Here is a 22987-nt window from a genome sequence, read left to right as displayed (position 1 = left end):
TCCCAAACAGGGAGAAAAGCTTCTTGGTAAAAGTCTTAAAAGATGGGGGCTTTCTCCTTCGTCTTCAATCTCTCCATGTTTCTCAGAAACAGAGATTTGGATATCTTTGTAACTATGAAGAACTCGCGGGAAAGTTGCAAAGATTTGAGAATCTAAGAGGTAGAGATTCGTTGAGTAAAGGAGTTGAAGAAATTAATTCAATTTTGGAAAGAAGAGCATGGGAAAGAGATGGTGGGGAAAAAAGCCCGAGAGCATTTTCTCTCTCTGCTTTTTTCCCAATGGCTCATGTGCTGGCCACAACATTATATGTGAGGAAATATGATTATGTTTTCAGTTTTGCGTTTACAGGAAGGCTAATTATGAGAAATTCATTAATCTCTTCAATTCAAAAACAAAACAAAAAAATTCATTTATCTTTTTGATTCATCTCTATGTTAGAAGAACAGATCTTTGCTTGAATAAGTGAAAGGGTAATTATTTAACTTTCTGCGAAGCTCTTTGGATGTTTAAACGCTAAATTTATGAAAGGGTAATACTTATGTACGTAACTTCTGCGAAGCTCTTTGGATGTTTAACCGCTAAATTTCTGAGGCTTCTACGTGGTCTATAAAATACGTATTTTGTTTTGATTTCAAAACACTTTTCTTTGATCTTCAATATACTTTTTTTTTTCTCGTTTAGGGTTTAGTTCCAAAATCAAATTTTCGCTATTCAAACAGAGTTTCCTTGTTTCTTACGTGTCTTTTTTAGGGTTTAGTTCTAAAATCATATTTCTTGTTCTCTCGTCGAGGTAAGTTTCCATCATTTCTTCATGGATTTGTTTCCACAATTTTCAATAATCTGTATATTTCTCGTTTAGATTTCGATCTGAAATTCCAAATTCAATTCTTGAAAATATTGTCAACTAACCCTCCTATATGAAGTTTGGAACTAAGCAGAATCTAATGAATTATAACGATGTTACTAGGCATGTTCGAGAAGCTTGAAGCAAGGTTGTTTGACTTGCTAAATATCCTGATCCTTAAGGGTTAACTACACAAACATTCTACATGGAAGTAGCTTTTTTCTTTTTGTTATTTGAGGCATCAAACAAAGAAACATACAAGGAAAGACTATTAATATATTAGCCATCAACTTCTAACAACAGTAGACCTCACAGGTCAGTGTCCAATAAATTAATTGAAGATTACAGGTCAATATTGCTCGATATTGAGAACTTATTCAATGAATCAAATAAGAAGTTTACATATTCAACCAAACAAATTGAAACTCCTAGAAGCTAACGATCTAAATCGTAAACAGAAAACAAAAAATACAAGTGTCTTATGATTGCTTTAGTAACTTTCTTTTGCATTTTTTAGTAGAAAAAAAAAGTGCATATCGCTTTTTAGTGTTCATTTTGCAGACTTTTAATCATGAAAATGGATGCTTCCATTCAACTTTTCTCAAGCCATCTCATTCACACCATCATATTTATTGTTTAATCCTCTCATGCGAACTAGTTTGACTACTAAGTTTGTAGTGGATTTAGCAAACTTGAATTTGACAAATTGCCAAAATCAAATCTGTTCAAACAACAAAACACCACCATGTCTCGCCGAAAAAACATAAAAAAAAAACCATACTTGAGGAGAGTTTTATAGATGCTTGCAAACTTCTATTGCTGTATAATATTGTTTTTGTAACATCCCAATTCCGGCCCAATCGGAAAAAGCCTATCAAGACCAAGCCAGCTCCAGCAACCCTAATTTACCTCCATATTTAAGTGAAAAATTAAATAAAAAGTCTCATTTTCATTCTAATAACCCTAGCCACCAAAGCAAAAAGAAAGAGAGAGAGGAAGAGGAGCTTGCCGCCGCCGCCTCCTGAGCTCGCCGCCGCCGCCGTCTGAGAGGAGAAGGAGTGGTCGTCAGCCTCCTCCTTTGCAAAAACTCCTTGATTCCTTTGCCACCAGTTCTCCTTAAGTCAGATCTGCTTTTAGGCCAAGGTGAGGATTAGATCTAGGTCTTCTTCTTATTCTTTTGTCTTCTTCTGGTGTGTGGAGTCTAGATCTGATGAGCCTAGGATGTTTTCTTGTGCATCTACCTAGATCCATGTGTGAGTCTAATGAAATGAATTAGGATCGCATTAGAGGAAGAGCCAGCATATTTCATTGTTCACCCTGATGTGTGGTTAGTGATTGGTAGTGTAGCTAGATCAGGTGTTCATCTCGGTGATGATGTGCCGAGATATGGACTTGTTTGCTGGGCTATTGCTGTCTGTGTGACTATAGCGGTAGTTCAACGGTGGGGGAAGGTACGCCGATCTTTCCGGAGCCTGTATGGCTGGAGGTGTGTCTGTGTGACTGCATGGTATTATGTCTGTGTGACATGGGAGATGTTGTTCTAGTCTGTGTGACTGGAAGGTGTGGCCTTGTGTGATAGGAGGGTTGGAGACATCATTGCTTGCTAGTTGTTTGTGCATCGCTAGGATGCTTGTGTGTTGCTTGTTGGATTTATTCTTGATATGTTGGTGGAAAATAAATGAGTGAAAAGGGAGCCTGGCTTGGTTCTCACTGAGTAATTTCCCCAAATTACTTACCCCTCTCTCTTAAATCCATATTGCAGGTGAGTGTGATGAATGTGATTGTGATGATGTCTGGGAGGAACTAGACGAGTAGCTCTAGTGTGGTGTGCCTTCAGAGATGGAGGAAGATTTTTTTTGCTTTAAGAACTATTTTTCGTATATTCTTTTAAGACAATTGTAACACTCCGGTTTATTTAAATTAAACCATCATTCTTAATTAAGCCCACTTTCAATCTTTTTTTAACTTCCTGCGAGCCCATAAATCCAACCCATTAAGCCCAGTCCAAATTAATCTAACCTAATATAAATACTCTGATCCCTCATCAAGCTTCTAAAACCCTGGTCTCTCTATCTTCTTTTTTTTCTCGTCACTTTTTTTTCCTAAACCGCCGTTCACTTCTAAGACGATTTCCCGGCGATCTGTGAAGCTCCATGTGACGTATAATATATCAAATCGAAGCCCCGAGTGTCATATTTCTTCGGAGAATAAGTTCGTCCCGATCGGAGATCTGAGTAAGGAGATATCGCCGTTCTAGTGTCGGGTGTCCAGATCTGCTTTGTTGCTAAGGTGAGGATTAGATCTAGGGTCTTCTTTTTATTCATTTGTCTTCTTCTGGTGTGTGGGGTCTAGATCTGATGAGCTTAGGATGTTTCTTTGTGAATCTAGCTAGATCCATGTGAAAATTTAATGAAATGAATTAGGATCTCATTAGAGGAAGAACCAGCATATTTGATTGTTTACTTTGGTGTGTGGTTAGTGATTGGTAGTGTAGTTAGATAAGGTGTCCATCTCGGTGGTGATGTGCCGAGGTATGGACTTGTTTGCTGGGCTATTGATGTCTGAGTGACTATATCGGTAGTCCAACGGTGGGGAAAGATACGCCAATCCTTCTGGAGCCTGTATGGCTGGAGGCATGTCTGTATGACCACCTGATATTATGTTTGTGTGACATGGGAGATGTGTGTGTGTCCTAAGTTGGTGTGACTGGGAGGTATGGCCTTGTGTGATGGGCGGGTTGGAGACATCACAATTGCTTGTTAGTTGTTTGTGCATCGCTAGGGTGCTTGTGTGTTGCTTATTGGATTTATTCTTGACATGTTAGTTGGAAATGAATGAGTGGGAAGGGAGTCTGGTCTGGTTCTCACTGAGTAATCCTCATTACTCACCCCTCCTCTTCCCTTTGTCTTATCAGGTGTAGGTGAAAGATCAGCATATGTCTATATTGTTGATTGCTACCTGGGCGTTTTCGAACCTGGCAGACCTGAGACTCACCAACTGGACCAAACCAGGCGTCTGATCGAATGCGGTTAGATGGCCGACCTAACATGCCCTATTTCACTTCCTCTCTAGGAAGCCTGGGATAGGGATGTTACAAATGGTATCAGAGCCCAGGCAGATCTCATAGCTCTGTCCTAGGAGGTCGTGCCCGTGTGTTTTAAAAGAATTTTTTTTTAAAAGAAACCTATTATACTTTTAAAACTTATTTTTATTTATGTAATGTTTTCAAACCTAGAACAATCAACTTATAGACGCTGATCTAATTATTCTTTCCTTCTTTTCTTCTCTTCAGATTCGGGCTCAGGACTAGGGAGACGGCAAGAAAGAGGGTGATTCGCTCGACTCGGGTGGAGATCTTCGAAAGACCTTCTCAGAGGTATGGTCTGGAGTGGGTTCCCTGGAGTAGGGAGGCATCCCGATCTGGCCCTAGATCTCCCCCGGAAGCTAAGCCAGATGTTCAGCACATGGTGGAGCACGGGCCAGTGCCAGAAAACCTCAGCAGCACCAGGAGCTCCCCCAGTGAATCCGCTTGGAGCATGGAGAGGGTTTGCCATCCAGGCAGTTAGGACCCTTCAGGAGTACCATCATGATTTTGTGAATGCAATTGAGCATGCACCTTAGACCTATACTGCTCAAGACTTTGCAACCTACTTCTTCCAAGGTCTGCATTCCAACCTCAGATCCGGGATCATGGATATGGGAGTAGGCCCAAGCGACCGAGTGCGGGAAGTCTACCGCAATGCGTTGTGGGTGGAGCAGTCTTCCCAATCTGGAGGCTCCATCCTCATCAGTTCAGACAGTGAGGTGGAAATTGATGAAGACCCTTCCGAAGATTCTGATAGCTAGTAGGAAAAATGATTTTTTTTAGGAGTAGAACTAGTATTCTTTATCCTATTGATTGCTCTATTTGATTTATTGGTTGTTAGGATTTCTTATCTAGGAGTTAGCTATATTCTATGCTGGAGTTCTTATAGCAGTTATTATTTTCAAAGAAACAATATGTTCTACTCCTCCTTTTAAAATTAATAAAGAAATGATTTTGAGTTTTACTTAAAGTGTTATTTTGCATCATGCTTCCTCCTCTAAATCCTTCTATCTTTTATAATCTTAAGCCTGAGCTTCCTTTCCTTTTTCCTTTTTGGCGACATGGACCTTGTGGTTCCATTTCTAAATTCTTTTCCTCTCCTTCTTGGCACCATGAGTTATATGATTTCCTTCCCCTAATTTTCCATCTGAATTTTTTTTTCCAGTCCCACTTCTGCTTACATTTTTGCACTTCTTCCTTACCTCATTTCTGTTCCCTTCTTTTTTTCGTTTCTGCTTCCTTCATGTTTTATTTCTGAATTTCCTTCTTGTCTTTTTCTTCTTAACCTCTATTTTCTCTAATGCCATAATTCCTTGTGCTTCCATTCCAAACCTCCTTCTGAACTTTTATTCTTGTTTATCCTTCCTATTCCAATTCCGATTTTTCCTTCTGGATCTGTTTCATTTCCTACTTCCATTTTCTGATCTCATTCCTGACTTCTTTCTCTTTCTGCGACCAAGCTCCTCTCCTCCCTTGTGCTTTTATTTCTCTTGGTCTTTAGCTTTCAAATTTCCTTTCAGGAACTTCTTCCCTAGGATTCGGGGACGAATTCCACTGAAGGGGGAAGATTGTAACACACCGACCCGCCGGGTCGGTTGTTACTAAAAATCAATTTTCGGTTTATTTAAATTAAACCATCATTCCTAATTAAGCTCAATTCTAATATCTTTTTAACCTTCTGCGAACGCATTAATCAAATCCATTAAGCCCAGTCCAGAATAATCTAACCTAATATAAATACTCTGATCCCTTATCAAGCTTTTAAAACCCTAGCCTCTCCATCTTCTCTCTTTTTCGTCACTTTTTCTCTTAAACCGCCGTTCATTTCTGAGACGAATTCCCGGCGATCTGTGAGGATCTACGTGACCTATAATATATCAAATCGAAGCCCCGGAGGTAAGCTTTCTGATAAGACTGATTTCTCCCTGATCCGCAGTCGGAGTCGTGAGTTATCGTGAACCGCGTGTCGGGTGTCCAGATCTATTCTCTCTCTCTTCCTCTTTCTCATCTTTGCCCTAATCTCTCCTCTCTCTCTTTTCAGTCGAACTTCTCCTTCTCCATTCCAAGATATGTGTGCCTCCATCTCCTCCTCCTCCTCTCGAATCCGAATCCAGCGAAGGTGGATCTCTAAAACTCAAAACTCAAAACTCAAAACCATTTTTTAAGGCAAACCCTCTCCATGCTCCAAGCGGATTCACTGGGGGAGCTCCTGGTGCTGCTGAGGTTTTCTGGCACTGGCCCATGCTCCACCATGTGCTGAACATCTGGCTTAGCTTCCGGGGGAGATCTAGGGCTAGACCGGGATGCCTCCCTACTCCAGGGAACCCACTCCGGACCATACCTCTGAGAAGGTCTTTCGAATATCTCCACCCGAGTCGAGCGAAGTGAAATAGGGCACTAGAGCTACTCGTGAAGTCTGACATCATTGCTTGCTAGTTGTTTGTGCATCGCTAGGATGCTTGTGTGTGCTTGTTGGATTTATTCTTGACATGTTGGTGGAAAATAAATCAGTGGGAAGGAAGCCTAGTTTGGTTCTCACTGAGTAATTTCCCCAAATTACTCACGCCTCTCTTTTAAATCCATATTGCAGGTGAGTGTGATGAATGTGATTGTGATGATGTCTGGGAGGAACTAGACGAGTAGCTCTAGTGTGGTGTGCCTTCAGAAATGGAGGAAGATTTTTATTGCTTTAAGAACTATTTTTCGTATTTTCTTTTAAGACATTGTTTTCTGCTTATTTTCAGATTTATTCAAGTTATTCATTTCTATTGTAAGACTGAATTTGGTTTGATTTGGAATAAAATTTAAGGATTATTCAAGAATTATTGGTTAGGTTAGATAATACTGCCGGTTTAGTCTAGTTTCCTTTGGAACCCAAGACCGGGGTGTTACAACTAGTATCAGAGCCTAGGTTCGAGTTAGGAATAGAGAGAGTGTCTAGTTTAGAGTAGTGGGATTGGGAATGAGTTTTTTTAAAATAAAAAAAAAATTCAAAGTTCAAAGACTTTTCAAATGTTTTTAAACAAAGAAAACCACCACCTAGATCAGCCTCTCTAGTTATTGTTTGTTTATTTTTATTTGCAGGAAGTTTAGTCTTTACGGGACCAGACTGACTTATCTGTTTTCTTGTGTTGTGCAATGTAGATGCCTCCGAAAGCCAGAAATGTGCGCACCATATCCCAAGCTCGTCGTTCAAGTGGGGATGAGGAGACCACTAACACGACAGGAAGTGTGAACCGAGTTCTAGTGAACCAGCAGGCTGGGAATCCTGAGGGAGATGTACCTGTTCAAGTGCCTGCAGCAGCAGCAAAAGCAGGTCATACTGCAGTCTTGGAGGAGCTGCAACGCTATCGGGAGATGTATGGCCACTTGAACCAGGGAGTGGGTGTGAATTCTCAGCAGCAGGAGCAGCAGCATCAGCAGAATGTGCCCCCGCCGCCAGTGCATGAACCGCCGCCAGTGGTTGTGCCGCCAGTGTTTGTTCAGCCTCAGAATGTGCCGCCACCAGTGTTTGTTCAGCAGCAGTATATGCCTCTGCCTCCTGCGCCCGTCAATGTGTTTGGGCTGACCTATTATCAGGCCATGAAACATCTGAAGGATATGGGAATGGAAGCTTTTGGTGGGAGGTCTGACCCAGTGTCTGCAGATAACTGGAGGAAGAGGTAGGAGAGGAATTTTGATGCCATGAGATGTTCGGATGGTTACCGGAAGGACTTAGCCGTGCAGTATCTGAAGGAAGAGGCGCTGATATGGTGGGATGGTGTGGTGGAAGCAACTCAGGGTCGGTATGAGTTGACTTACAATGATTTCAAGGAAGCATTTGTTAAAAAGTATTTTCCACCCGAAGTCTTGGATCAGATGGAGAGTGCCTTTGAAGACCTGCGTCAGGAAAACCGCACTGTGAGGGAGTACAAAGAGGAGTTCAACAGGTTGAGGAGGTTCTCCAGGAAGCACTTCACTCAGGCAGACTTGGTCCGTCAATTCATGAAGGACTTGAAGTTGGAGTTGAGGAGAAGATGTTCTGTCAGGAGGTACCCCACATTAGTGGAACTTGTGGAGATAGCTGCCATTCAGGAAGTCAATTTGGATGAGCTGAGGAGGACCAGGCAGGGTCAAGTCCGAGCACCCCGTGCCTTGGAGGCACCAAAGATGACATCGGATGATATGGCAGCAGGGAGAGCCAATGGGAATGCTCTGGAGTGCCCGCGTTGTGGGAAGAGGCACACCGGACCGTGTGGGTTGATTAAGTGCTATGGATGTGGAGGAGTTGGTCATCAAGGCAGGGATTGCCGAAGCGCTGCAAGGATTGGCAAGTGTTATCGCTGCGGGAGATCAGGTCATTTCAAGAAAGATTGCAGGATGCCACCGCTTGTTCCGCAGGAAGGAGGAGCAGCGCCAGGAGCACCACCAGCTAAGAGGCAGGCTGTTGGACCTCGTGTCTTCACCATTGGAGATCCTGAGGGAGCCGCACCGATAGCTGGTAAGTAAATGTTTGAGTGATTCTATATGTTGCTTGTGAATAGGAATGTAGAATGGAAATGCATAACTAGACATAAGTATGAATCATGTAGGATCGGTCTCAGTAGGGGGCGCGATTGCAGATACCTTGTTCGACACCGGTGCCACTCATAGCTTCGTGAGCCCGAGGTTGACCAAGTGTTGGACCTTTTCTGGGAAGTTCATTCCTAGGTTGAAGGCAGTGGAAACTGCTGGGAATGAACAAGTCAGGACCATTGGGGTACATGAAAATGTACCAATTTTGTTGGAAGGTGCAGGATTTCCATGAAATCTAGTGGAAATGGAGTTGAACCTCTATGATGTTATTCTGGCGATGGATTGGCTGAAGCATGGAGTCGTCTTGAATTGTCGGAGGTCGAGAGCTTATCTCCCACAGCAAGGAGGGGAGTTAGTTTTTCAAGGAGTGAAAACTGATGTAGGAGTGTCAATCATCTCGATGATTCATGCAGAGAATCTTATGGAGGAAGGATGTGAAACATTCCTAGCGACAATCTCTAGGGATGAAGAGGGAGCAAACAAAAGCCTTGAGGAGATACCAGTGGCAAATGAGTATGCTGATGTATTTGAGCCATTGAATGGACCACCACCAAGGAGGGAAGTGGACTTCACCATAGAAGTAGAACCAGGACAACCCCTGTTTCGAAGGTTCCATATCGATTGGCACCAACAGAGATGGCTGAGCTAAAGAAACAGTTGTGGACTTGACAGATAAAAGATTTATTCGGCCAAGTAGCTCGCCATGGGGAGCACCAGTGTTGTTTGTAAAGAAGAAAGATGGGAGCTTTCGACTTTGCATCAACTATAGAGGGTTGAATAAGGTGACCATCAAGAACAAGTATCCTTTACCGAGAATCGATGAGCTATTGGACCAGTTCGAAGGAGCTTCATGGTTCTCCAAGATTGATTTAGCATCTGGCTACCATCAGATTCGGATAGCAGAAGAAGATATCCACAAGACAGCATTCCGAACTCGCTATGGGCATTATGAGTTTGTGGTGATGCCGTTCGGGTTGACGAATGCGCCTGCAGCTTTCATGAAGTTGATGAATGATGTTTTTCGGGAACACTTGGATAAGTGTGTGATTGTTTTTATTGATGATATTTTGGTCTACTCAAGAACTGAAAGGGAGCATGAATGGCATTTGGGAATGATTCTTCAGAAGTTAAGGGATCAGCAGCTTTTTGCGAAGCTAAGCAAGTGCAGCTTCTGGCAAAGGAAGATAGGATTTCTTGGGCATGTTGTTTCAGAAACAGGAGTGGCAGTAGATCCTGAGAATATCACTGCAGTGACAGAATGGCTGTGCCTAAGAGTGTCGCTGAGGTCCGCAGCTTTTTGGGTTTGACAGGATATTATCGAAAGTTTGTGCCGAATTTCTCTAGTATTTCAAAGCCACTCACCAGTCTAATTGGAAAGAATGTGAAGTTTGAAAAGACAGAGAAGAGATCCCAGAGTTTTGAGGAGCTGAAGAAGAGCCTCACAGAAACTCCGGTGTTGGTACTCCCGAGGACAGGAATACCTTATGATGTATGACGCCTCTGGATCCGGAATAGGATGTGTGCTTATGCAGGAGGGGAAGGTCATAGCATATGCATTCAGGCAACTTCGGAAGCATGAAGTGAACTACCCAACTCATGACTTAGAGCTAGCCGCTGTAGTTTTTGCTCTTAAGATATGGCGTGCCTACTTATATGGAGAGAAGGTGCACATATTCACAGATCATAAAAGTTTGAAGCATGTGTTCACCCAGAGTGATCTGAATCCAGAGGAGATGGATAAAGTTGTTGGCAGACTATGATTTAGAGATTTCATATCATCCGGGAAAAGCTAATCATGTAGCTGATGCCTTGAGTAGAAGGAGGAGTGATGTTTCTGAGACCAAAGAGACCCATGAACTGATAGCAACAATTGCGAGGTTGAATCTATGTGTTGCTGAGGTAGAGGATGACACCGCCGGATTAGAAGCATTGGACTTGCTGTGGAAGATCCGGCAAGAACAGGGTAAAGACTTGGCATTGAAGGAAATGTTTGACAAGCAAGTGGTTGGGTACCACCAGGCAGATAATGGAACTTACATGTATAAGAATCGGGTTTGCGTTCCTAAGGATGATGAGCTAAGGAATGAGGTGCTGAGTCAAGCCCATCAGTCCAAATTTTCTATTCACCCTGGAAACACCAAGATGTATCGGGACCTGAAACGCTATTACCATTGGGCAGGTATGAAGCGTGACATTGCTACTTGGATTTCTCAGTGTGCTACATGCCAGCAAGTGAAAGCGGAGCCAATGACGCCAAGTGGACTCCTCCAGAACTTGCCATTACCAGAATGGAAATGGGACATGGTGACAATGGATTTTGTGACGGGACTGCCAAGGACACTAAGTAAGAAGAATGCGATTTGGGTAATCGTAGACCGCCTTACTAAATCAGCTCACTTTGTGCCAATTAAAATGACAGATGGGGTCGAGCAGTTGGCGCAGAAGTATATTGATGTGATTGTGAGGTTGCATGGAGTTCCGGTGAGCATTGTGTCTGATCGAGATCCGAAATTTACAGCTAGTTTCTGGCAATCATTTCAGAAGGCATTGGGAACAAAGATTCACTTGAGCACAGCCTATCATCCTCAAACGGACGGCCAATCGGAAAGGACGATTAGGACCTTGGAGGACCTGCTAAGGGCTTGTGTTCTGGATTGGGAAGAAAGCTGGGAGAAGCATCTTCCTCTAGCAGAGTTTACTTACAACAACAGTTATCATGCCAGTATTGGAATGGCTCCGTACGAAGCTCTTTATGGGAGCCCATGTCGTTCACCTCTCTATTGGACAGAAGTAGAAGAAATGAGAGAGTTAGAACCAGAATTGTTGAGGGAAGCATCTGAGCAGGTGGAAATGCTTAAGATCAGGTTGAAGGAAGTCCATGACCGACAGAAAAGTTATGCTGATCAGCGAAGGCAGGAATTATCTTTTGAGGTTGGTGATATGGTCTATTTGAAGTTAAGAACCTTCAGAGGGAATGATGAGCATAGGAAACTGAAGAAGCTTAAGCCAAGGTACATGGGACCATACCCTATCATCGAAAGAATTGGAGAAGTGGCTTACCGCTTAGAGTTGTGATCTGCTCAAAGTTTAATCCCTAAGCTACTCTGCAAGAGCACAGATGTGCAGTTGTAGTATCTAGGAGTCGAACCACAGAGACTAGAGATCACTCAATAAACTTTGTGTAGATGGAGTTACGCTAAGCCGAAGTATGCGAAACAAATAGCAATGCGACAGAAATAAATAAAGCAGCAAAGAAAATGGTTTGTAAATTCGATGTGACAAGGGATAGGTCTAGGGTGATTTTCAGGAGATCAATGAATGCAGATCGACTTAACTAATCAGGGTTCAGGTTTAAGCTCAGTTCTTGAACTCGAAACACAGAATTATAATTAACCAACTTCCGTTGTGAGAATTATCTAAGTTAAAATCCTAGAATTCCAAATTCCTTTGCAAATCCTACAGATTTAAACCAGCCTTAATGCACAAGTTTGATATGTTCACAAAGTATCTAAACCAAATTCCTTTGCGAATAGTTACTTTGCTCAACCTAGGTTCTTTCCAGTTATTCAATTACCCTTCTGTGTCAATTAAGCAACCTAAGATCTAAGTTCTAGGTGATCAGTCTAGAATTAGCTTTAAGAACAACCTAAGGTGAAGAACAAATAGATATAAACCCTAACTAGCAAGTAAATCAAACAATCAAAGAAAACCCTAATTAACCCTAAACCTAACAGGTGATCTACTCAGACATGGTTATTGAAACAACAAACATGATGAATAGAAAGCAATGGATTAAATCGAAATAGATAAAGGGGTTCGAAATCTTCTCTCTAAACGAACAGAGTTCAGACTTGTCTCCCCAAGCTCATAAATCGCAAAAGCCGAAAACTCAGAGTATCTCTCTCTCAAAAATCTAAGGTGATCGTAAAAAAGAAATAAAAATCCTATATATATCTCTAAGACACGTCTTGGGCTTTCTTGGAAACGTTTGGGCCCAACTCCTTCTTCAAATAGGAAACAAAATCGCCTTTTCCTTATTTCTTTGACAAGTGTCGAGCGTCACTCTCCATGGTGTCGAGCGACACTAAAGCACAAAATCCATCCTTGACGAATTTGATACTGATTAAGCTCCAAACTGCTCCAAAATCTCCAGTTAAGCTCCAAACGTACCTATGACCTGAAAAGACTCCAAAAGACTCAAAAGACACTAAAAAGACTCTATAAATAAGACCTATACCATGGTCAAAAACCATAAAGACCATGATATATCAACTCCCCCAGACTTAGCATTTGCTTGCCCTCAAGCAAACAGAACACCAAATAAGAGAAAGAGGTTTGAAAATGCAGAGACTCAACCTTCACTGGAACATCGCTTTTGACCAATTGCCTGCAACTCAACTATTGCTTCATCATTCCAAATCGAACCACCATGTACTTCTCCGCAGACATTCACAACTTTCCAGATTAAGTCCAAAATTCCACAACATTGTCCATAAACCTTAATCGCTGGATCTCACTGATGATTCAAATGCCAAGAACCTTCTAGACTCTTTCCCGTTCTGTACTCAAACAATTCAGCCATACAAACTTTGGTATTTTTTTTCTCTCTTCCCCAGACTTATTCCTTTCGCACATTGATCATCTTTTTCTTATGGCGTATACTCGATAAGGGTAAAGCTGCGAGTACTGATGGTGTTTGCCATCAAGTCCCCGAGTTGTCCCCTTACCTTGTATCAAAGGTTTTCAGCGAATAATGGGGTTATGGGAAACTTTCTTACCCCTCACTTCTTTCCTTTGTGTGATCATTCCAACTTAGAAGTGAAATAATGGGATCATTGGAAACATTCTTAGCCCTTCACTCCTAAGCGAAAATCATCTCAATCTTTTTGCCCCTTTTTTTTCTTTCTTTTTCTTCTTCTTAGCTCGTTACAGGGAGAGAAACACCAACATTAAATTTCACACAGGCTTTCATTGATCAAGTACGAACGAGGAATCAAGCTCTAAGGCATTAGTCACATCAACGAGTTAAAAGTGAAGTTCAGAACTTAGCTCAGGTTAGTGGATTCTGTTGGAAACATGGATGCCTCTAGTCAACTGGTCAACCTTTGGATTTTTCATTAGTCGGATCTAGACTGAATCTGCAGCAGTGGTCACTTAGGTGAAAGGTCAGCACAAATTTCCAAGAAAAGCATCATAATCTCCAACAGGTTTTGACTCAAAAACGTTTTGACACAACTGACTCTTAAGAAAAACAAACACAATGTCAGCAACTACCTCCCCCAGACTTGATCAACACTGTCTCCAGTGTTATCGAGTCCGAAGTTGGCAAAACAAAAGAAAAGAAACAGAGAAACGCAGGAAAAACAGAGAACTTACCTGGCTGCAATGATGGTGTCGCGCGACACTTATGATGGTGTCGTTCGACACTTGTTCTCTTTGTACCAAATTGCAGTAGACTAATCCGAATTTCTGGTTTGACTCCGGTTACCTGATTTCCTAATTTTTTTTTTTTCACAGAAGCAAGTGACAAGCGACACCGAAAGTGGTGTTGCTCGACACCAGCCTCTGTTTCACCTGAGACACAAAAAAGAAAAACAAAAATCAACTGAAACAAAAAGACTTATGTACAGACTCACCAGTGGATTGTCTTCCACCAAGCGCTTGTTTAAAGTCATTAGCTTGACTTGATGGTGATTCAAGCAGGAGGTGCACCATCCAGAGGCACGATATGTCCATCCGGAATCTCAGCTTTGGCCCAGTAGTGCTTCACCCTTTGTCCATTCACTGTGAACTCTCTGCTACCATCTGGTGTGAGGAGGACGATGGCACCATAGGGGCGAACCTCTTTGACTATGAAAGGACCTGACCATCGAGAACGAAGTTTACCAGGAAACAATTGCAAACGAGAGTTATACAGAAGTACCTGATCATTCGGTTTGAATTGCCTGGAGAGGATTTTTGCATCGTGATACGCCTTGGCCCTCTCCTTGTACAGCTTTGAATTCTCATAGGCATGGTGTCTGATTTCGTCCAACTCATTCAGCTGTATCAGCCTCCTTTCTGCAGCAGACTTGATGTCGAAATTCATCAGCTTTATTGCCCAGGCTGCCTTGTGTTCGATCTCCACAGGAAAGTGACAGGGCTTTCCATAGAGTAGGTGGAAAGGTGTGGTGCGTAGAGGTGTTTTGAACGCTGTCCTGTACGCCCAGAGTGCATCGTCCAACTTCGCAGCCCAATCCTTCCGAGTTTTACCCAGTGTCTTCTCCAGGATCTCCTTAATCTGATGATTCGAGACTTCGACCTGTCCACTCGTCTGAGGGTGATAAGGAGTTGCAACTCGATGATGAACTTCATGTTTCCTGAGGAGTTTCTCAAAAATCTTGTTAATAAAGTGAGAACCACCATCACTTATAACAATTCTAGGCACTCCAAATCGAGGAAAGATGATTGTCTTGAACATCTTAAGAACCACTGAAAAATCGTTGGTGGGACTGGCAATGGCTTCGACCCACTTTGAAACATAATCAACAGCAACTAGGATGTACTTATTCCCATAAGAAGAGGGAAAAGGACCCATGAAATCGATACCCCAGCAATCAAATACCTCAACCTCAAGGATGAAATTATGTGGCATCTCGTGTCTTTTGCTGATCTTTCCTCTCTTCTGACAAGCATCGCACTGCGAGATGAAAGCATGTGCGTCGCGAAACATGGTAGGCCACCAAAAGCCTGCTTGAAGAACCTAAGACACTGTTTTGAAGGTTGCAAAGTGTCCAGCATATTCAGATCCATGACAATGAAACAGCACCTCTGGAACTTCTGACTCTGCAATGCATCTTATGTAAATCCCATCAGAACAGTGCTTGTACAGATATGGCTCATCCCAGTGATATCTCCTCAGCTCTCTCAGGAACTTCTTTTTCGCGTACCCCTTAAAGTTCTCAGGCTCAGCCTCTGCAGCGAGATAATTGGCAATATCAGCATACCAAGGACGTTGGGTGGAAGATACAGCAGCTGAACTGATCTCAGGAAGTCTGCTACGAATTCTCTGTGTTCGGCTGAGCAAAGTGTCGCGCGACACTAGTGGTGGTGTTGCTCGACACTAACGCTTCTCCAATTCGAAAAGCCTGCAGTTCTTCGTCAAATCTGCTCTGAAACCCAGTTTCCACATAGTATACATTCTCTTCTGGCAGAAAATCGTCTATGGGTACATCCTCTTCAACCCTGATGCATGAGAGATGATCTGCCACACCATTCTCAACACCCTTCTTGTCCTTGACTTCTATATCGAACTCCTGAAGAAGTAGCACCCATCGTAGTAACCTTGGCTTTGCATCCTTCTTCTGCATCAAGTATTTGAGTGCAGAATGGTCTGTGTGCACAATCACCTTCGATCCCAAAAGGTTTGGTCGAAATTTCTCAAAAGCAAAGACCACAGCCAACAGCTCCTTCTCAGTGGTAGCATAATTCCTTTGAGCATCATCTTGAGTTTGACTGGCATAGTAGACTGTATGAAGCTTTCTGTCCTTCTTTTGTCCTAGAACAGCACCAACAGCAAAATCACTAGCATCACACATCACCTCAAAAGGTAAATTCCAGTCAGGAGGCTGCACGATAGGGGCGCTTATCAAAGCATGTTTGATCTGTTCGAACACAGCAAGGCACTCATCTGTAAACTCAAACTTAGCATCCTTGCATAGTAGAGCAGTGAGAGGACGTGCACTCTTGCTGAAGTCTTTGATGAAGCGACGATAGAACCCTGCATGACCCAGAAAGCTTCTAACCGATTTCGCAGAATCAGGTGGTGGCAAGCTCGTCATGACGTCAATCTTTGCGCGATCCACTTCGATGCCAGCTGCAGAAACCTTGTGCCCAAGCACAATCCCATCTCTGACCATAAAATGACACTTTTCCCAGTTAAGGACCAAGTGCTTCTCTTCACAGCGAGCCAGAACTTTGCAGAGATTATCCAGACAGTCTTTAAAAGATGATCCGTAAACTGAGAAATCATCCATAAAGACCTCCATGAAATCCTCAATCATGTCAGTGAAGATAGACATCATACATCTCTGAAACGTCGCAGGAGCATTACAAAGTCCAAAGGACATCCTGCGATATGCGAAAGTGCCGTATGGACATGTAAAGGTGGTCTTCTCCTGATCATCTGGGTGGATGGGGATCTGGAAAAATCCTGAGTACCAATCAAGGAAGCAGTAATAGGGATGGCTTGCAAGTCTTTCCAGCATCTGATCAATAAAGGGAAATGGAAAGTGATCCTTCCTGGTCGCTGCATTCAGCTTCCTGTAATCGATGCACATCCTGTGTCCAGTCACTGTGCGCGTCGGAATCAGCTCATCCTTGTCATTCTTCACAATTGTAACCCCTCCTTTCTTAGGAACCACGTGCACAGGAATGACCCAAGCACTATCTGAAATTGGATAGATGATTCCAGCTTTCAGCAGCTTCATGATCTCCTTTTTGACGACGTCTTTCAGATTAGGGTTCAACCTGCGCTGGTGTTCGATCGATGACTTCGACTCATCCTCCAGGTGAATTCGATGCATGCACAAGTCTGGTGAGATACCTGAAATATCATCAAGAGAATAGCCAAAAGCTTTGCGATGCTTGCGCAGCTTGCTCAGTAGTAAGGTAACCTCAGCATTGTTCAAAGACGAGTTGATAATGACCGGATAGGTGGAATTAGAGCCCAGGAATGCGTACCCTAGTCGTGCAGGGAGTTTTTTAAACTCAATCTTGGGCGCTTTCTCCTCACTCCAATCGGATAGCTGCTTCACCTTTGCAGGGGTCTCGAGCTGTTCGATCTGCGATGCCAACTGCATCACATGCTCGCTGGAGTCCAACATCTTCTAGTAAAATGCTGAAATTTCATCCAAGTGTTCAGTTTCAGATGCAGACGTGGTCAAAATTCTCTCCAGTGGGTCTGTAGGCAGCATCTCATGGAAAATCTCCTCAGCAAACTCTGTGAGAGTGTCGACATAGAAGGTCTGACCATCGATGGTGGGCTTCTTCATCAGCTTGTCCATGTCAAAGTTCATCACCAGATCTCCAACATTCAGAGCGATCCTGCCCTTCCTGACATCGATAATAGCACCTGCTGTAGCTAGAAAAGGTCTCCCAAGGATAAGAAGATCTTTAGGTTCCTCTCCATACTCCAGAACCACAAAGTCAGTCGGTATCATGCAGTCTCCAACCTTGATTGGAACATCTTCTAGCACTCCTTCAGGTATCCGTGTCGAACGATCAGCTAGGATGAGAGATATCCTTGTTGGTTTGAAGTCAGTCATGCCGAGATTGACAGCTACCGAATAAGGCATGAGGTTAACACTTGAACCCAGATTACACAGCGATCTCTCGAATCTTTCTGTGAAGATAGAGCAATCCAAGACAAAGCTTCCTGGATCAGACAGCTACTCTGGAATTCGGTTCTGAATCACTGCACTGACTTGTTCAGAAATCATCATCACCCCTTGTTCATGGCTGAGATTATTGGCCACCATTCGCTTCACATAACGTCTGATAACAGGAGTGATTTTTACAGCATCAACCAAGAGAATCTCAATCACAAGCTTTTCCATCAAAGCTTTGCATCGTGCATCATCAAGTTCTTGCTTGGACTTCCTAGGGCTCCTTGGGTAAGGAACTTTAGGTTTGTAGACTTTCTCCTGAGCAGATTTCGGATTCGGAGCATCAACAGCTTCGCTCTGTGTTTGGTGACGCGCGACACTAGTTGTGGTGTCGCTCGACAGCGGCTCTGCAATCTCAGGAACTTCTTCAGGGTTTTCCAAATCCACGACTTCAGGTGCAGGTGGCGTCTTTTTGGGCTCAGAGCTCAGATTTTTACCACTCCTCAACGTGATAGCACTGCAGTGATGCCTTGGATTGGTGTCAGTTTTCCCAGGAAGAAAACCTTCTTGCCTTTTAACAGAACCTGCAGTTTGAGCAACCTGCGTATCGAGCTGCTTGACATAGGTGTTCAGAGTTTTGATTTTCCCATTCAGATCAAGGTAGAGAGCATCCATCTTTCCATTAAAGTCCACGGTGAGCTTCTGCTGACCTTCCAGAATTTGTTCCAGCATAGACTTCATCTCATTGTCAGGATTTTGAGGTTGAGATGAAGGAGTGCTGTAATTTCTGGAAAAGCTGTTGTTGGAAAAAGGCTTCTGATACTGAGGCTTAGGCATGTAACCAGAGAAGTTCTGATTACTGTTGAAGGTACTCTTCTGATTGTTTCCACTGTAATTCCCACTGTAGCTTCTGTTACCTTGCTGATTACCAAACCTCTGACCCTGAAACCCTGATCCACTGACAAAGTTGACATCCTCCACCTCAACTTCATCCTCAGGTTCGAAACTCTCCACCTCCTGTGCGAATCTGAAAGACTTCTTACCCACTAAAAGGCTATGCACAGAGTCAAGCTTAGCTTTCACCTCAGCAATCTGCGATCTATCCATGCTCCCAGCTTGCCTCTTCCGCTCAAGATCAGCATTCTTGGTGCTATTACTAGACGCCAAGTTCTCGATGAGTTCAACAGCTTCTTCTGGATATCTGGTGTTGAAGTTACCATTGCTTGCTGCATCAAGTGCCATCTGATACCTCCAGTCGATACCTCTGAAGAAGATACCCAACAACTGCACATCGCTGAAGCCATGATGGGGGCAGTCTCGCTGGTACGATTTGAATCGCACCCAAGAAGCTTTGAACGCTTCAGTTGGTTCCTGAGAAAAAGTCGAAATTTTTGTCCTCAACTCCTCAGACCTAGCATCATCGAAAAAGTTGTGCAGGAAGGCATTCCTGGTCTCTTCCCAAGTAGTGAGTAATCCTGGCTCCAACTGCTTCAACCAGTTAGCTGCTTCTCCAGCAAGAGAGTAAGGAAACAGCTTGCAGAGGAGGAAATCATTGGACACTCCATTGTATTTGATGCTGGTGACCAAGTCCTCAAACTTCTCGATGTGATCCATAGGGTGCTCATGAGAATGGCCATGGAAAGGATGCTGACCCACAAGAGTGTAGTACACAGGTTTCAGGTCAAAATCGTTTCTTTGAAACGCAGGGGCGCGAATCGCAGAACGATTTGCATAGAACTGCTCAGGCCTGTTGTAATCTCCAAGTGTTCGTCCACGACCAGCTGCAGGTGTAGGTTCCCTCACATTCCGATCTTCTGGAACGTTCCTCTGATGTGGAACGATCACAGCATTCCCACGCGGTGCAGGTGGTGGATTCTGGTCAACAACATCCACTGGTAAAGGTGCTGGTGGAATGATGTTGCCATCTCTATCAAGCTTTTGGCCTCTCGCATTGCACACATGACCCTCTTGGTCTCTCCAGATTCCATCATCATCACGAACAAGTCCATTGGCGTTTTCCATCATTTCCGGATCCTTTGCTTTCCTGTTCGTTCGCTCTAACTCAGCTAGCTCCTCGTTGCTCAAATTCACTAGCGGGATGTCCTTGTTGCTTCTGGTTCCACGAGTATGCATAAACCTGGAACACCAAAAACAAAGAGAGAAAACGAAATAAGTAAATTAGGTTATAAAAAGAAAGGTGTCGCGCGCTCGACACTAGGTCGAAAAAACTTAGTCGAAACTCAAAAACTAGGTTTAATGGCGAAATCAAGTCCCCGGCAACGGCGCCAAAACTTGATTTGCTCAAAGTTTAATCTCTAAGCTACTCTGCAAGAGCACAGATGTGCAGTTGTAGTATCTAGGGTTCGAACCACAGAGACTAGAGATCACTCAATAAACCTTGTGTAGATGGAGTTACGCTAAGCCGAAGTATGCGAAACAAATAGCAATGCGACAGAAATAAATAAAGCAGCAAAGAAAATGGTTTGTAAATTCGATGTGACAAGGGATAGGTCTAGGGTGATTTTCAGGAGATCAATGAATGCAGATCGACTTAACTAATCAGGGTTCAGGTTTAAGCTCAGTTCTTGAACTCGAAACACAGAATTATAATTAACCAACTTCCGTTGTGAGAATTATCAAAGTTAAAATCCTCAAATTCCAAATTCTTTTGCAAATCCTACAGATTTAAACCAGCCTTAATGCACAAGTTCGATATGTTCACAAAGTATCTAAACCAAATTCCTTTGCGAATAGTTACTTTGCTCAACCTAGGTTCTTTCCAGTTATTCAATTACACTTCCGTGTCAATTAAGCAACCTAAGATCTAAGTTCTAGGTGATCAGTCTAGAATTAGCTTTAAGAACAACTTAAGGTGAAGAACAAATAGATATGAACCCTAACTAGCAAGTAAATTAAACAATCAAAGAAAACCCTAATTAACCCTAAACCTAACAGGTGATCTACTCAGACATGGTTATTGAAACAACAAACATGATGAATAGAAAGCAATGGATTAAATCGAAATAGATAAAGGGGTTCGAAATCTTCTCTCTAAACGAACAGAGTTCAGACTTGTCTCTCCAAGCTCAAAAATCGCAAAAGCCGAAAACTCAGAGTATCTCTCTCTCAAAAATCTAAGGTGATCGTAAAAAGGGAATAAAAATCCTATATATATCTCTAAGACACGTCTTGGGCTTTCTTGGAAACGTTTGGGCCCAACTCCTTCTTCAAATAGGAAACAAAATCGCCTTTTCCTTATTTCTTTGACAAGTGTCGAGCGTCACTCTCCATGGTGTCGAGCGACACTAAAGCACAAAATCCATCCTTGACGAATTTGATTCTGATTAAGCTCCAAACTGCTCCAAAATCTCCAGTTAAGCTCCAAACGTACCTATGACCTGAAAAGACTCTAAAAGACTCGAAAGACACTAAAAAGACTCTATAAATAAGACCTATACCATGGTCAAAAACCATAAAAACCATGATATATCAAGTTGCCCAAGGAGTTAGCTGAGTTCCATGATGTGTTCGATATTTCGCTTTTGAGGAAAGTTGTGAGGGAGCCAGAGCTCATTTTGCCTCAGCCGCCACTGGACGTGAGGAAGAATTTCTCAGCAGCATATTAGCCTGTGGCAGTGCTGGAATTTCGGGAAATGGAGGTCAATGGTAAGAGGAAGCCGCCAGTTAAGGTTTGTTGGGAAAGGGATGGTATCCGCGAGGAAACCTGGGAGTCAGAACAGGAAATGCGGAAGGATTACCCGGAGATCTTTCAGGACAAGGGCCAAGCCTGAGGAGTTGGAGAGAATTCGGAGACGAATTCCTTAGAAGTTTGGGAGAGTTGTAACATCTCAATTCCAGCTCAATTGGGAAAAGCCCATCAAGACGAGGCCCGCTCCAGCAACCTTAATTTGCCCCCATATTTAAGTGAAGAATTAAATGAGAAAGAGCCTCATTTTCATTCTAATAACCCTAGCCACCAAAGCAAAAAGAAAGAGAGAGAGGAAGAGGAGCTTGCCGCCGCCGAGGAAGAGAAGGGAAACCGCCGCTGCCGCCTGAGCTTGCGCCGCTGCCGTCTGAGAGGAGAAGGAGTGTTCATCAGCCTCCTCATTCGCAGAAACTCCTTGATTCCTTTGCCACCAGTTCTCCTTAAGTCAGATCTGCTTTTAGGCCAAGGTGAGGATTAGATCTAGGTCTTCTTCTTATTTTTTTGTCTTCTTCTGGTGTGTGGAGTCTAGATCTGATGAGCCTAGGATGTTTCCCTGTGCATCTACCTAGATCCATGTGTGAGTCTAATGAAATGAATTAGGATCTCATTAGAGGAAGAGCCAGCATATTTCATTGTTCACCCTGATGTGTGGTTAGTGATTGGTAGTGTAACTAGATCAGGTGTTCATCTCGGTGATGATGTGCCAAGGTATGGACTTGTTTGCTGGGCTATTGCTGTCTGTGTGACTATAGCGGTAGTTCAACGGTGGGGGAAGGTACGCCAATCTTTCCGGAGCCTGTATGGCTGGAGGTGTGTCTGTGTGACTGCATGGTATTATGTCTGTGTGACATGGGAGATGTTGTTCTAGTATGTGTGACTGGGAGGTGTGGCCTTGTGTGATAGGCGGGTTGGAGACATCATTGCTTGCTAGTCGTTTGTGCATCGCTAGGATGCTTGTGTGTTGCTTGTTGGATTTATTCTTGACATGTTGGTGGAAAATAAATGAGTGGGAAGGGATCCTGGTTTGGTTCTCACTGAGTAATTTCCCCAAATTACTCACCCCTCTCTTTTAAATCCATATTGCAGGTGAATGTGAGGAATGTGATTGTGATGATGTCTGGGAGGAACTAGACGAATAGCTCTAGTGTGGTGTGCCTTCAGAGATGGAGGAAGATTTTTATTGCTTTCAGAACTATTTTTCGTATTTTCTTTTAAGACATTGTTTTCTGCTTATTTTCGGATTTATTCAAGTTATTCATTTCTATTGTAAGACTGTGTTTAGTTTGATTTGGAATAAAATTTAAGAATTAATACTACCGGACCGGGGTGTTACAGTTTTCATCATTTTATACTGTTTTTCTGTATCATTCAAGGAAAAAAAATTCTTTAAATCTAGTAATAAAACAAATATATGTTGGCTTCTAATGGGTGAA

At 43.0% G+C, this 22987-nt stretch overlaps 3 protein-coding genes and 1 non-coding gene across 4 annotated transcripts; 2 read left to right on the top strand and 2 right to left on the bottom strand.

Moving 5' to 3' along the window:
- The first annotated feature begins 7613 nt into the window (after positions 1–7613).
- LOC112082947 lies at positions 7614–8715 on the top strand. The gene is made up of 2 exons (XM_024150668.1): positions 7614–8409; positions 8501–8715. The coding sequence occupies exons 1-2, from the start codon at positions 7614–7616 to the stop codon at positions 8713–8715; spliced, it is 1011 nt and encodes a 336-aa protein (XP_024006436.1).
- A 5463-nt stretch (positions 8716–14178) lies between these two features.
- LOC112082946 (uncharacterized protein K02A2.6-like) lies at positions 14179–15195 on the bottom strand. The gene has a single exon (XM_024150667.1). It carries the CDS (start codon positions 15193–15195, stop codon positions 14179–14181), a length of 1017 nt encoding a protein of 338 aa, XP_024006435.1.
- Positions 15196–17350: 2155 nt separating this feature from the next.
- On the bottom strand, positions 17351–17818 carry LOC112082945. The gene has a single exon (XM_024150666.1). It carries the CDS (start codon positions 17816–17818, stop codon positions 17351–17353), a length of 468 nt encoding a protein of 155 aa, XP_024006434.1.
- A 1327-nt stretch (positions 17819–19145) lies between these two features.
- On the top strand, positions 19146–19252 carry LOC112083265. Its single transcript, XR_002897554.1, has one exon. It is a non-coding gene; the product is annotated as a small nucleolar RNA R71 (small nucleolar RNA).
- Positions 19253–22987: the final 3735 nt, after the last annotated feature.

This window comes from Eutrema salsugineum, unplaced genomic scaffold (genome assembly GCF_000478725.1).
Source record: "Eutrema salsugineum unplaced genomic scaffold, Eutsalg1_0 scaffold_7, whole genome shotgun sequence".
NCBI lineage: Eukaryota > Viridiplantae > Streptophyta > Magnoliopsida > Brassicales > Brassicaceae > Eutrema > Eutrema salsugineum.
Note: the sequence above shows the minus strand (reverse complement) of the source record. Positions and strands in the feature narration are given on the sequence as shown.

Bases quoted from the DNA above. Each gene is read 5' to 3' on its own strand.
- LOC112082947 (XM_024150668.1), top strand. From the start codon at position 7,614: ATGAGATGTTCGGATGGTTACCGGAAGGACTTAGCCGTGCAGTATCTG. The intron at 8,410-8,500 runs GTAAGTAAATGT...TGAATCATGTAG, and splicing joins GGGAGCCGCACCGATAGCTG to GATCGGTCTCAGTAGGGGGC.
- LOC112082946 (XM_024150667.1), bottom strand. From the start codon at position 15,195: ATGTTTCGCGACGCACATGCTTTCATCTCGCAGTGCGATGCTTGTCAG.
- LOC112082945 (XM_024150666.1), bottom strand. From the start codon at position 17,818: ATGCCTTATTCGGTAGCTGTCAATCTCGGCATGACTGACTTCAAACCA.